This window comes from Passer montanus, unplaced genomic scaffold, assembly GCF_014805655.1.
Source record: "Passer montanus isolate IOZ18808 unplaced genomic scaffold, ASM1480565v1 scaffold1, whole genome shotgun sequence".
NCBI classification, from domain to species: Eukaryota; Metazoa; Chordata; class Aves; order Passeriformes; family Passeridae; genus Passer; species Passer montanus.
In genome coordinates this window covers 16,478,127-16,493,473 of record NW_024356504.1, presented here as the reverse complement: position 1 = coordinate 16,493,473, position 15,347 = coordinate 16,478,127, and the positions used below count along the sequence as shown (strand labels likewise).

Genomic DNA, 15,347 nt, shown 5'->3' with positions numbered 1-15,347 from the left:
GATTTTTGCATTCCAGATAGATTTCTTAATTTTTATTTAAAATAGTCACTACAGATACAGTCCTTTTTTTATCTTGTTTTATACCCCAAAAGTCCAAAGAGTTTGGTTCAATCCCACTATTATACACAGTCCTTGGACTGGTTTGTGTAAGACCTTGTTTTAATGATACTTCATTATAATAAGGACAAAACCATCTCATTTTGCAACCTCCATATCAAGTTTCATGCATGTGTAAATAAGGAATATTCCAAGATAAAAAACTACTCAGAGAGAGTATCCATTCTCATAATTTCTGTCTTTCATCTTATACCACCAGGAAGCATTTACCTAAAACTTTGCACGTACAGAAACTGGAATACAATTAACGCTCCATTATCCATGAGAAGATTATGTAAATTGTGGGTTAGGCAGGGTCAGGATTTTTTGCTGAAACACTGCTGGCTTCCACAAAGTACAGTTCTGCTTCCATAAGACACTACACTTACTATCTGTCTCTCTTGTAAGGCTGACCTTGCTCCCCCGTGAAAAGCAATCCAAAAATTTTATATTCCAAATGCAGGTACTTGCATTATTTATATTATCAGTTCTCCCCATCTACGTTATCTTTTCCCTCTCCCAATTACTACTATGGATAGCACAGAATTGACTGTTTGGTACTCAATTGTAAAATATTTTGATTTTAAAATCATCTGGAGCTCTCTATTACTTAAAACAGCACTTTATTTTAAACTCTTGACAAAGATTTTTGTTCCTAATTATTTCATATGTTGTTGGTGACCCCAGATGAAAACTTTTTGTACTTTCAAGTTCCCCCTCACCAACCTGTCTTTCCTCACAAACCACGAGCACCAAGAGAGCTGGTATGCCAGCTGTTGAGGGGTTCCCTTGACAGACCAGACTGGGATGACTGAGCTGATGGAATCTTCAGGTAACAAACCAGGGCTGTTCATGGCTTTTGAGCCTTGGGAATTCCAGAGGTGCAGTGGGGGAAGATGTAGTTTAGTTTTGCATGGGAACAGGATGAAAAGTAAGATAAGGGATGATAGCAAAACAGAGTTCTTGTCCTTTCACCACTCATACTACTCAGCAAACATTCCGCCCACAGATCTTAAACAACTGGAAGAAAAAGCACAACCTGACATTTGTCCAAGATGAACACAAGTTAACAGAAAAGCAGAATGTATGACGAACAACATCCACAACAGCATTTACAGACAACATCTATTTTATAAAAACTTTTTCAAGAGCAACAAACAAGCTTCTTAGTCTTTCACTAGGCACAAAAATCCGTAAAAACAGCTGAATGCATTTGGAGAAACATAAAGCTTCAAAAGAGTGGTAAGAGGAAAACTACCAGGTCAAAAGCAACTTTAAATCTGATACGAAGCTGTGGGAGAAAAACCTGACATCATTCAATCTGCCCCAAAAAAAACCACTGATAACTTGCATTAAGTTCATGCCTCCCATTTTGAACATACCAAGGTGTCAGTAAATATATACATGACACTGACATTCTTCAGTCATTGACATAGCTACAAAAGCAGTAGATTCTTGTAAAGAATCCAATCTATGTACTGTGTATGACTGCAGCTTTAGTGAAAAGTTCAAGTCAGGCATTTTTCTAATTAAAAACAACAGAAGACATAGAAAAGCAGAAAGATTAAGTAGCTTGACAGACACCAAAGATAAGATCAGTGGACAAAAAGCAGAGTTACTGCTCAAATCCTGGCTCTGTGTCTAATAAGTTAAATCTCAACTGCATCATTTACAACCTGTCCCTTCTGTCTCATTGTAAATATTCATAAATATCAGTCTTTGCTACTTAATAACTCTCAAATGTGTCTGGCTTACATGACAACATCCCTTGTGGTTGCTTCTTGCTGTTGTTTTTGCCTTTCCTTTTAATTTTAAAACTAAGGAGAAATCTCAGGTTCAATTATATCAATGATTGTAAATGCAGAATAATCTTCTCAGTAAAAAATCCACAGTAAGGGTACAGCTCAACAGCATTTTGAGCAAACTTAAGCCTAGTATCACCTCTAAATGCTTCTTCACCACATTTGGGGAGGCACATGGGGAACCAGATTGGAGAATCGCTCCAGCTGGAAACTACATAACGAAATTATACTGATTATTTTCAGCCACAGCATTTTCTTGACTTAGCTTACTGCCTGGCTGCTAAAAAACTGTTTCTTCTGCCAAGGGGTATGAGAAAACAAGGACAAACGCAATAACGAAAGCAACATCTTTCCTTCCTGTGGCAGCAACAGCTTATGCCACTGTATTTGTGTAGCCATGGATTTAAAAAGGTATGGCATTCATTCCCGCCTAGACAACCCTTTCTCTGGCTGTGAACTAACCTGTTTGCTAAATGATTAATTCTTAAGAAAAGCTTGGTTATTTATTTTTTTAATAAAACAATTTCACAGTGCTTAGGTAGACAGTGCAACTGTGCACAAATGAACTGGCAGACCAGGGGGCACCTCTTTGAGACAAAGAGCTCATTTTTACTGCCAACAAAGTAACAGTACCAGTCTTGGAAAAGATCTTAGTTCAAAGAGCCCAGAGTCTCAAAGAAAGGTTTTGTAAAAGAAAAAAAATATATACACATGCATTTTTAATTTAAGCTTTACATTTTAGAAAGTGATGTTGTTTTGCCAGGATTTTGTACCCCCCCACTTCATCTCCTGTCTTCCCTACCCTTTTTTCTTTCCTTTGTAAGAGTCAACCTCAAAATATGAATGATGCAAGTGGAGAAACAAGAATAAACACTCTAGGAAGTTTGAAATGAAACATTTAATTTACTTTTAATTTATTCTACTTTAATCACTGAAGAAACTGGTACATGTCAGCCACTGCTGATGCACTGTAATTACCACATCTGGCTATGTCAATTTGGTTACTGTTACTCATAACTTCGATGTTCACAGTCAAGGATCTATGTTGGCTTTCAAAGAAAAAAAATCTGGAGGGAAAAAAGTTTCTTGTAGAAGTAAATAGTTACTACTGCACCCTGGTCTGAGATTTATAGTCCAGGTGGCAGGTCGTGACACCTCTTCAGGTTCAATTTATGCTCCTCAGAGCCTTAGAAATCTTGTTGGAGCCACCAGGAATTTGCCTACAGAGCCGACTCCAGCTCCAAAGATTACTGCTCTGGTTATGCAGAGACACCAATTTAAACTTGAGTACTTTTTAAGTGGTAACTCTTGCTATTAAGTGTTTGTGGGCATTCCTGGCCTCAAATCAAACATCCTAGGCACTTAGCAGCACTGGATATATTCATTACATTGCTTCAGAGATTTACAAATTGACTTTACCACCCTCTATAAACGCCTATCTATACAGTCATTTTGCAAATAAAGATGCCAAATGGTTTCTCTAACTCTAGATTATTTGGGGTTCAGGATATCACAAGAGTTATTTCTGCTATGTCAACAACACTGCTCAATCAAGCTGACTTCCTTGCACTACCTAAACACTCCACGATTAAAAAAGAAAGGGAAGAAAGAGCTGTGTGGAGCAGCCAGTCTAGAAATGGCTTTTCTTTCTAGTCAGCAGTTCCAACACCAGCACAACTGTGACTGCAGCCAAAATCCTCTGGAACTAGTCAGGTCTCGCCAATCCACACCTTCCTAACTTCCTAATGCTCAGCTCTGTGAGCTCAAAACAAGTCACTAACAACTATAACACATGGTAATGGAAAAACAGAGCACATCACTTCTGGTGCTACTGCTCATCCTGTCGGCCAAAAACAGGTATATAATTAGGCAAGCAGAACAGGCACGTGCATATTAAGGAAGCTTTAGAAATGTAAAACAGTGGCTAACACCTCACTCTGAATAAAGCACCATGCCATGAGACAATCCCTACTATATAATCAGCCCTGAGGAGGGGAAGGAAGCAGATTTTTCCTCTTCCCCTCCCCTCTCAAGTTAGCGTTAAAAACTGCATCCATCTCTGACACAAAACCTGACCAAACCCAACCCACACAGAAATTCCTGCTAGTACTTCTGCTCATCCCTCCTCTTCAACAAGTTGCACCAAGAGATTCGCCTTCTTTGTCGAGACAGATAGCTCACCAAAAAGAAAATCCAATTCACCAAACGTGTTACCTTCTTTAAGTTATGCCTTGGTGCAACAACTGTGTTAAAACACTAGAAAGTGTTCAGTGTGTAAGGCGTGACATCTAGCAAAACACTCAAACTTCACTGCATGCCAAAGTTAACCATTCTTTCAGAACCTTTTTACGAGCAGCAGCTTAGTGGGCATCAAGGCACAGGGCCGACTGCCAACAGCACAGAGCAATGCCTTTACCTAACTTGCAAACAGCAATCCACATCGGAATAACACAAACCCAGCGTATTTCAAGAACACCCACGGCTCACTCGTACCGGTAAGTCCACGCTGACATCTGTGCCGTCCAGCAGCGCCACTCGGCAGGTGATGATGGACCTGGCGTCCCCAGCCGCAGGGATGTGGGTCGCAGCCCTCTGGGCCTCTCGCAGCCTTTCCTTCTCCGCATGCTTCCGCATGGACCGGCGTCCCAGCGTGCGGCGGAAAAAGCTCAGCATCTTTGCTACAAAATCCAACAGAGAAAATGAACAGGGTTAAGTTTTTTACAGAAGAAAAACGCCAAAATCAAAACAAACTAACAAAGCAAACTCAAATCCAATCAGAAAAAAAAGAAAAAAAACCCGAAATAAAGTTCTTAGAAAATCCCGAACTTTGATAAAGAAACGTCAAGGATCAGACAGATTTTCCCTTTTATTTAAACACCCACGGTTCTTGGCTGTGAAAGTCTTCGGGGGAAAAAAAAAAAACAGCTCAGAACTTTGAAGACGGCTGGGTGACTTTTTGGGAATACTCGAAACTACGCTTAAGGAAACATGCAGCGATCGCGCAGATCTCCTACTGTTCCCTGCAACCTTTCAACACCACCAACGCCGCCGCTCGCCGCTCCCAGGCGGATCCTCCACAGCTGGGAGGCAGCTGAGCACCACATACCACCGGCGGCTTTCCCGGCGCACACGCTCCACCTTTCCCATGGAAAACAAGCGATAAGCGACCCTTCCCGCCTCAGAGCCGCGCTCCCAGCTTTCCGTGCACGAACGGCTCCGGCAGGACCGGCGAGCGCCCCTCGGGCACGGCGCTTCCCGGCACACACCCGGAGCTGGCGGGGCTCAGCCCCGAGCCTGAGGGGCGACCCCGGAGCAGACCCGGCCCCGCCGGGCGCCTTCCCCCCCGCTCCGACCCCCGCCTTTACATAACGCCCCGGCCCCGCGGCCCCGCTCCGGCCCCACCTGCCGGGCTCACCTGCGGGCCGGCGGGAGCGTCCCCGCGGCGGCTCCTCCAGGCCCCGGGGGCGGGCGGGGGGCGGTGAGGGAGCCCCGGGAGGGGCCGGGCCGCCGGACATGGCGGAGCGACGTGGGAGGCCCTTAAACGGGCAGCGACGCGCCGGCCATTTCCTCCCCCCGCGTTCACTCACCTGGCGGCTGCCCCGGCCGCGCTCTCCTGCTCGGTGGCAGCGCGGAGATGGAGGCGCAGGGCGGCGAGAAGGGAGGGCGGCAGCCGGACAGGAGAAGCAAATCTCTGCTTCCCGCCGCTCCAGGAGCCCATCGCCCCTTTAACGGGGCGGGGCCCGATGGAAAAGGGGCGCCCCCCCTCCCGTGCCAGGTGGTGGGGGGGGCGGCCTGAGGGGCCGCGGCGGGGAGCGGGGGCGGCCCCGAGGATGGGGCACCCCTGGGGACTGAGTCTGCGGGACGTGTTTCAGGGTATTTCCCAAAAGTTCTGGAGTTTTTGCTAATGCGGCGTGGAGGTTTCCCCTCGGTGCTTTGGCCAGGACTGTGACCAGCCCTCGGCTGCCCAGCGGTAACTGGAACCTTTAGGCAAACGCGCGCTTAAACCATAAAATTTGTAAGAAAATCTTATCTTTACACAGTGCCTGAAAGAGCAGCGGTAGCAGTATTAAATCAAGCAGAGCCGTCTACAAGTACACTGTCAATAACACACACTGAAATAGGGCTGCGAGTGGAAAGTGCGGTCTGTGTTTTGAGGTTCAAATGCACAGCCCGTGCCGGTGCCCCGCGCTCCCGTCGCTGTCCTGGCGAGTCCCTCCAGCCCGGGCACGAGCCCCGCCGCTCGGCAGCGGCCACAGAGGGCTGCACTGTGCTGTGCTTTTTTAATTACATAAATATTTGTGTCCAAGTCAGTATCTGAGGAAAAACAATATTAAACTCCTCGTGCATAATGCCTGCTGAGAGTGACAAAGCTCGGAGTAAAGGAGCTCCAGACACGCTCAAAATCCCAGGATAAGTGGGACTCCAGCCTACCCAATAGCGTGGGAAAGCAGATACTTGGGCCAAAGATAACACAGCATTTTTTTAGCTCAGCTCTGAATCGCGGGCTGACACCCGGTCAGTCCCTGGAACTGGCATAATGAAACCCACATTAATGCCTCGGCCCCAGTGCCTGAATATACATCGAGTTCCCTTGATGTCATTTACTGAAATATGGGGGAAAATAAAAAAAAAGCTGGCAGGTAATTGCCCACCATTTGCTGACGAAGTAACAGGTTGACAACCACTGTCCTGCCGCTGGGAGGAGCAGGGCGAGCTTTGAGGAAAGGTGATTCACGTTCATATGCCTGTTTATTTATTCAGAAAGGTGAATTACAAAACGGGGGGAGGGGGGGAAATTTAGATACTTACTTTTTATCAGAGGAGCAGGGACTATGCTTGCTCTCAGTAGCCTGTCATGAAATACCTGTGGGAGCTTGCAATAAAGTTCCCAAAGAAAGCATACACAATCTTACTGTATTTAAAATGGAAAAAAAATTATCTTGATGGTTTGGAGATATCTGAAGAATTCTCAGATCAACTAACCAATGGTTTGCATATTAAAGATGCTTAGTTTGTAGTGGAGATCTGCCAGGTAAATGGGAGTCTCCTGGCTGTTTAGTCTACACCATTTCACATTGTCCTGCACGACAAAGAATTGTGGGGAATTCGCTGATTCTTGGACGTTGTCCCTAAATGTTCTAACCATCTTCAACTATTCCTCAATTTGAGCTTCTTTCCACTCAGTCATTCACAAGCTCCCATGTTGGCACAAAGATTATGTCCTTCCTGTAGCTTCAGTGACACAAAAACTTAGTAGCTCATTTTTACAATTTCTGCTTCACACCACCCTCTTGCTACTCTTCCTGTAACTACAGTCTGCTCCTTCCTCGCTATTTGCTACTCAGATACAGTTCAAGTATGCACAGTACACATTCAACTGTGTAACCTGTCACTTGTCTTATATCCAGTCTTCCTATTGCAGTTTAAACAAATCTCCTCCTATGGAAAAGCCTCTTCTTACATCTGTTTTTCTCCTTAAAGTGCTTTCCCACTAGTTTATATTTTTGTACTTCAAATCCAAACACTCTGTCCTCGCTTTAAAGTCCTGTATTTGTCAGTGGAATTAAGAACATACAGGGGTCTCAGACACTCATCCCTCCTGAGATTTTTGTCTTGTGTCTTAACTCCTTTCATTATCTTTACCCGCTTTTGTTTTGAACATCCCCTCACTTTTTGACAGCAAATAATCACAAGCTTCCATCTGGAATTTTTGTTGTTCACATGAGTGTCCATCATATCCTCAGCTTTTTGATCAGATTATCATCTCTACTGAACACTATCTCAAATACACTCACTGCATAAAAGGTAATTTAAAAGTTATTATTCCATTAAAGCAAATCTTGCAGTATTTATATATTTTCAGGCAAAAACTTGGGCTGATGCTTTAACCAAACAACTTAATTCCTGATAATTTACAACCTCTTCTAATGCACAATCCATAGGGGTGTATTTATGTCATACAATGTCAAGAAGGAAAATACAAGGTGAACATTATCTGGCACCAGACACATATAAATGTGGCACAGCAAAATTGTGTGTACAGTAGCAAGAAAATCGCAAAAATAAAAAAAAAGAAACTTTAAATTACTAAAGCACATCTTTATTTTGCAATTAAACAATTAAGATCCACAAGTAAACTATATATATATTTTCAAGTCTGTACCTAGACAACTATTTGTCAACTGAAATTAAATATATCCACAAAATATGCATAACAGCATTTCACATAATAGAATGAAATTTTACTTAAGACTAAAACAAGACTTGTTAAATGTTAATTAGCATATTTATCCTGGGAACTGCTGGTTTTCGGTAGAAGTTAGTGTATAATTTTAATGGCAAGAATTTCAATTTTATCAAAATGAGAACAAATACATAAGGCCCTTTAAAGCATACAGTAGCTGCAGTGACAAAAGCTGAATTTATTTTCACATTGTCCAGTGTTGACCAATTTCAAGTTTCCATCGTTTTCCATCAACCACCCTGGCTGCTTTGCCAAGATGGTGCATTTAGGGTGTTGGTTTGTTTTTTCCCTCCCCCTCATGTGCTTTTAAACAAATTTATAGGCAGAAGTCTACTTATGGGAAGAGCCTTTGCATCCCCCCAGTATTAATAAAGATACACAAGAGTTAGTCTAAACAATGCAAGAGCTGTTGAACTCTGAGATGATTTACTCCACACTTGCAGTCCATCATTCAGCAGTATGAAACTGAGATGAAATTTGACAATTGAAATCCACAGCTGGAAATGCAAATTAATTACCAGAAGAAACTGGCAAAAATATTGCCACCATCTGATTGTTAATAATGATCTAAATAATACTCTTCCCTTTGTATTTACACATAGTATAGCACCTGTTACAGAAAAAAACCCCAAACCTTACACAAACAGCCCTGCCAAACTGACTGGTTAAAATGGGATCACTGGTAAATGAAGCAAACCAAATGGAAAACAAATCTGGCTACACTGGATGAGATAAAACCTTCACTCTCTTACCTTAATTTTCCTGTAAGATTATTATGGGTTGTTACTGTGGTGCCCCAATGTACTGAGATAATTGCACTGGATCATTTATAGTCTAGTCCCTGTGGATATATTCTAGTTAAAGAACAAAACAGCTTAACATAAACTGTTTCACCCTTTCACTCATGTCTCAGGCCCCTGGCCTAGGTGCAAAAGGGTGACAACTTCCTTAAACTTTGTTGTGCATTATCTTTAATTATCAAAATTCAAATAAGTTAAGTAAAAAAAAAAAAAAAGAATACTGATTTCCAGGTAATTGATCTAATGTTAAAAATAATGCTTAGCAGAAACATTTACAGTAAACATAGCTAATTTGCAGCTAGCTGAGAGAGAGCACATAAATTTACAAGTACCCTGTAAGTTTCTATTTGCACCTTTTTTTTTCCTTTTTTGCTTTTTTTCCCAAATGCAGGCTTCATATTTGTATTAAGACAGGTAAATTGAGATGATATAATTATGTTATTAATATCTACTTTCTGAAAATCTCTCAGAAACACATAATCAACAAGAAATGGCTGGAACAAAAGAAAGCATTCGTACCAGGGTGCAATCTGAATCATCTCTGTACAGAAACCCATTAAGCATCTCTCTCCAAACCCAATTTATTTTGTCCAATAGTTCAGTCAGTAGTAAGCATGACATAAAGTGCTACTATTCAAACATGAAAACACCTTGAAAAAAATTATCCTTTAATATGTGTAAGCTTGCTAAATATGAAATACCACAACCAACAAGCTGCCAGCCAGTCCATGAACCACCGTTCTTGCTACAGCAGACTAGAATCAGATATTTTAGTGGCTTTTTAAAATGAGGCTACTAATCAAAACATCTACTTTTTAAAAATTGAATATTTCAGCATTTTTTTAAAGAAAGTCATTAATCTCTCCTTTTTACCACTGAGATCTCAATGAGCAAAACATGCCAAAGCCAATAGACAGAATTTACAGCTCATGCACCAGATAAAAACTTGTAGCAGGATAAGCCCTATGAAAAGATAGACACTTGTGGGAATAACAAGCACAGAAGTAAAATCCAGTGATAAGGAACTGGCCTTCTTTGCAGACTTCTAAACAAACAAGTGACTAAGTGCAGTGGGATAACAGAGACTGGACAGAACAGTTATACTGAAACAAACCAACCATTTCCTCCTTCTAACAGCTTCCCAATCACCACTAATTATAAATCCCTGCATATTCATGCAAGATCCACAGTTAATCAATAAATATGTTTTTGCCAGATCTTAATACTGGATCCTAACAGTAGAAGTAGCAATGGGAAAGGACTTTTTCAGTCTCAAGACAAAAGGTGGGTACCCTAAAGTTGGCAAATAGACCCAAACCAGCCAACTGGGGACCTGAGATGTGAGCTACAAAAAGACTGCAGCTGATGTTAGAGGACACCGTTCCTCTACTTGGTGGAAGTCCAGATATGCAAAATTTTCATGTGAACCATAACCAAATCACTCCTGTTATCCTCAGGGCTGAGGGGCTTGCTGATTGCCTGCACAGTGGCTCTACAGTCAAACCTACAGCCTATGTACTGGACAACCTTCTGCTTGGAAATGGGTGGATCTGTAGAGCTTTTCATGCTCATGCTAATTCCCTGAGCCACCAGACATCGCCCACATACCTGCACACACTGCATAAGCATAAAAATATCACATAATTCAGCTCCACAGCATACCTGGAGCTCCAACAACTCTATGGCAGACCTTCCCTCGGTCCTGTTTCCCTGGGCAGCACAACTGCAGAACATCTGCTGCATTTTGGCCCTTCCACAGGTACCACGAAGCTTTTTGGAAGGTCTTCACGGAAAGTTGCCAGCTACACATGTTCCATAACAACCTCCACATGTTCCTTAATGTCCCAACTGCTTTCTCAGCCTTTCTTTACTAGATGGTGTGCCAGACTGTAATCAGATATTCTAGAAGAAGTGTTATTGCTTTATCTATATGGCACATAAGCTTTTGAGATTTAACAGAGAAACGTGAAAGAAATGTCAGTTAGCATTAAATCTAGTGAGAAAAATCCCCAGGCATTCTCTTTTTCATAACTGGGAGAGACTAGATAAAAATAAAATGTATAAAGCAGTATTTTACTGCTTAAGACCTATAAGTGATTGAAAATACCAAATGCTTCCAAAATCATGATAAATGAAATTTTCAGCCCTCAGTTACCTGGGATATCTAATGCAGTATTTCTCAAAGTGGACTGGCTGACAGTCTGTTGGTGGTTTATTAAACAATATCCGTATCTTATTTCACATTTAGCAAAAATAAAAAATGCTCCCAAAAACCACTCAAAGCCCCCACTAGAGCCCCATGCCTTTCTACTAAAAAAACCCCTTCAAATCCATTTTAAACAGGAGATGGTAGTGGTAATTTTCAATCTGAACCTAAAAGTAAAAACAAAAATCTTAACATTTTACATTGGCACAAATTTGTCATAATATTGCTCTTATTTACAATGAAAACTACTTTTTTTTTTCCTTTTAACTGGATTTGTATTATGGAAGTGTTAGAAACATACTCTTTCCCACACCCACCCAACATTTTTCCTAATCAAATGGTATGAAAATAATTATTCATAAAATCCAACAGTCATAACACCAATCACATATAGGTCTATAAGTCATTATGTCTGAAAGATACATTCATGTTTTGTACAGCATGAAACATACAAAAACTTCTTTAAAAAACTCTTAAGGATGATACAGATCTTCATAACCCAAAGTAAAATATTAAGCAGTTTTGCTTTTTTTGGCCATATAAAAATATTTTAAAGGCCATTTATACCACAATAAGTAGAAAAATTTAAATTACTGATTTATGGTGCAGAAAGGCTTCAGTGCTATTCTCTTTCCCAAGCAGTTTTTGGTTACCTTTATCCTGGCTTTGGAGAAGCCAAAAGCCACTGAGTCGCTGATGGCCAATTAATCAAGGATAGGTACTTTGTTTCAATTTTTTCTCCAGTGCAGCCAGTTCATAAACTACAAGTCAGTGCAGAGGAAAAATCTGAAGAGACCTTTTATTTTTGCCTGTGGTTTGTAATCAAAACAGTAATGACACATGACAATACATATCCCGCACATAATTGTGGTATAAATGGGACTTTTGAACTTGAACTGCTACGGCAATTTTACATAAGAGTATTTAAATATGTGACATACCAATGCTATATAATGCTGCATAAACCCCATTTCTGATTTCCCTCAGAATAACAGGGCAAATGCTATTTTTGTTTACAACTTAACTATGAAGAAAATCTCTTTCAGTATAATGAAGGAATTATTTTATTGTTTGGACATTAAGTGCTGAGTTCAATATAACCTTCTAACTAGCCAGCAACTCAGCTAATGACCTCATCATATGGAAGTTAAAGAATTATAAAAAAGAATTTTTATGTGTTGCAAATGGCTTAAAATATAACTGAGATTAAAGCTACCATATTATTATTTTTCAGTTCAGTTCAGATCCAGAGATTCTTGTAAAATTTATTTTTCACTGAGGGATAACATTGACTTCCACATCAAATCTAGAAATATAAGTAACAGGGCCACAGCCCTCCTAATATTATTTTGTTTTCTAAAAATATTTAAAACTCTGTCTTCCATTTGGCATTGTAGTTCTTGTTCATTACTAAGTTATAAGCCAGGATTTCACGTTGCCTGAATCCCTTTTCATTTAATAGTTTATAGTTGATCTGTTTCAAATGTCCATAGAACAAATGTATAATATACAATATAATTCTTCAATAGTTAAAAATTATTTAGTGTAGAACTTTCCATTTTAATTCTATGCTATATATATAGCTTACAACAAAATTTAATGGATAAACATTTTCAGGAAACCAATACAATAAATTAAAACTTTTAAATAGAGGGCACAATGTTATGCTGTCACAGGACAGTCAAATAAGTGACTTTTTTTCTTACAGTATATTACACTGGGTACCTTGCTTCTGACTTGGTTTCTCCTATATTAGAAAAATATTTAAAAATGGGGAACTTAAGCATCTTTAGAATGAGCTCAGATACTGTATCAGACAGACAGTTCTTATAAATCTTCTACCTACTTAAATAAGAAGCAACCCATACCAACTGGAACAATTTTGCACAAGCATAACAGAGGCGACTGGGGTCATTATGAAATCAAAATTAAGTTCTGGGATAACTTCATAGTGTTCTTCTCCCTTCTCCTCTTCAAACAAAAGAAAATAAAAGGCAGACCTGTACGAACATGGCTTGAAATCAACTATGAGGACTTAACAAGTTAGTTAGAAGGTAATGGAATTAAATCACATCTGATTGTAAGTTCAACTTAATTATCAGTGCTATTAAAGAGTTATGTCTAATTGAGTAAAACTGCTATTCTCAATAAAAGGATAAAACAAGGTATCAGCTTCTAATGACCTACCAGCATTTTGCAGTAAGATGCTAGTAAGTTACTAGTTAGAAGGAATGAAGGAATGTGTCAGATTTTTGATATAATTACAGCACAGCAGCATACAATGCTCATTCATTATGTTGGCAGAGGTGCTTTTGCTACAGAGAGTAGCACACAGGTACTTGTATAACTAAAGAGGGAATGGTATTTCCATGACCCCTTGTGGTAACATATTCCAAGCACCAAGGGCCATTTTAAAAATCTGAACCCATTAAGATAAATATGACAGGACAACACCACCCCCATGGAATCATGAGTGCCTTTAACTGGATGTATGCTGTAAGTCTCAAGGCACTTAAGGGGTTAAGACATAATGCATGCACTAGTTCCCATCAAATAATCTGAAGTGACACAAATCAGAATACACCAGTGTATGACACACAAGCTGTGCCAAAGAAATGCTGTTTATGTATATGTTGGTTCTTTAAAATTTTTATTGTTATTATTTTGTACAAGATGCTGGTAAGTGGGCATTATGCAGCTACTGCTGGGTTAACAGATGCCAGCTCTCCTCTAACAACCAGCTGGTCTCTAATAAGGGTGTAGGACAAAGTGTGCTGCATCAGTAGGCAGTGTGTATCTATCTAGTATTGGCAATATTGCTAATGTTGTAAAAAACAAAACTGTGAGAGTCTGTACATAGTAAATAAACCTAGCACTGGAAAAAGACCATGGCTTAGTGTATTTTTTAATTTGTTTTTCATTTTAAGAGACATGGGTGTAAAACAGAGTGAAATAATTCCAAGCCTTGTTTGTAGCAATTCAACCAGAAGCGCAGTATATGGCACTACAATGAAATATCAGAGATCACCCTGAACACAATCAGTTCTTTCAGTTTATGGTTTGTTCGGAGCAAATCACCAAAATAAAGTCTTCAAACAGATGAAGGTTAGAAGAGTTTCAGAGACTGATTTTGTTTCAACGTAAAGTGCAACAGTGCTGAAGTTTTCAAAGTCCTTTGTCAATTCTTTGCTGTACTTCACTATCATTTCCTGCAAGCAGTATTATGGCAGAAAGAATGTTGCCAGTTCATTATAGAGGATAGGATTCCTCAATTGATATCATAGGTTTTTTGCTCTTTACTTATGCAGTGATGCTTGTAAAGGTTTAATAAATCCTTCTTCATACACCTTCAAAATAGCTTCACATACAAATCTGTACTGACTCTGAAAAGAAAAGTAGATTCAGTAAATTGAAAAGAAATGTAATTGAGAAATGTCATTTGGAAACAGAAAAGGCCTCTGAGATTTCCCCACCCCCTTCTCTTGACAGGCCAAGAACTGTGCTTCAAAGTTAGTTTAAGAAACACAATACAAAAGGAACTTTAGATGAGAACATTTTGCTTCTCAACAGAAGAATAGGATGAATGGCACTTTGAAATATATACTAAAAAGTTATACCCAAAACTCCAGTATTATTATTACAACATCACCTATTTATTAATTTTCTGCTCTTTATTTCCTTGCTGCAATTTCATTGACCTGAGGTTTCCATGCTCTTGGATTTAGAAGCCATAGTTTCAAATCACTTTTTCATACTTACATTAACTCAGGCATGATATTGGCACAACCCTGTCAGAATCTGATTTAAAAGAAAACTCTTGCATGTTTTAAAAAACCAGACCTCGGGTTTCTTAACATTATATAATGTCTAACTCTTCAATGCATGCAAGTCTAGCACCTACACACACAGAGGTGACTAACAGTTTGTTTTACTCAAATAAAAAAACCCGACAGTAATCAAATTAGAAAATAATGAAAACAAATCGAAATAAATACAAAGCACCACAACTCACACTGCATCCTGCACAATGCTGGTTGGAACCCCAGCACACCTGCAGTGTCAGTGCTGTGGAACAGCCCTCTGCAGATGTTAAAGGGAACACGAGCACACCCAGCACTAGAGCCCTATTTGCCATCCCATTTGCTATCCCGTGTTTGAAGCAGTTCGTTTCTCCCCACTGGGGTCCGTCTGCCTTTGTG

At 40.1% G+C, this 15,347-nt stretch overlaps 2 protein-coding genes across 11 annotated transcripts in view; both read right to left on the bottom strand.

The window, feature by feature from the left end:
* The window catches only part of EPB41L5 (erythrocyte membrane protein band 4.1 like 5), a 53,774-nt gene extending 48,136 nt beyond the window's left edge, over positions 1–5,638 (bottom strand). For 2 of the 6 annotated variants that reach the window (XM_039716168.1, XM_039716252.1), the window contains exons 1-2: positions 5,314–5,456; positions 4,392–4,576 (exon numbers count right to left, since the gene is read on the bottom strand). In XM_039716168.1, coding sequence (XP_039572102.1) covers positions 4,392–4,576; positions 5,314–5,413 — 285 coding nt within the window. In that variant the 5' untranslated portion in view covers positions 5,414–5,456. Of the gene's footprint in view, positions 1–4,391; positions 4,577–4,925; positions 5,222–5,300; positions 5,457–5,485 lie in introns of those variants that run through there. The other 4 variants (XM_039716334.1, XM_039716572.1, XM_039716505.1 and 1 more) reach the window with 4 other exon arrangements.
* A 2,344-nt stretch (positions 5,639–7,982) lies between these two features.
* The window catches only part of PTPN4 (protein tyrosine phosphatase non-receptor type 4), a 108,115-nt gene continuing 100,750 nt past the window's right edge, over positions 7,983–15,347 (bottom strand). For all 5 annotated transcript variants that reach the window (XM_039701320.1, XM_039701348.1, XM_039701329.1 and 2 more), the window contains exon 27: positions 7,983–14,531. In XM_039701320.1, the coding sequence (XP_039557254.1) occupies positions 14,445–14,531 (87 nt within the window). In that variant the 3' untranslated portion in view covers positions 7,983–14,444. The remainder of the gene's footprint in view (positions 14,532–15,347) is intronic.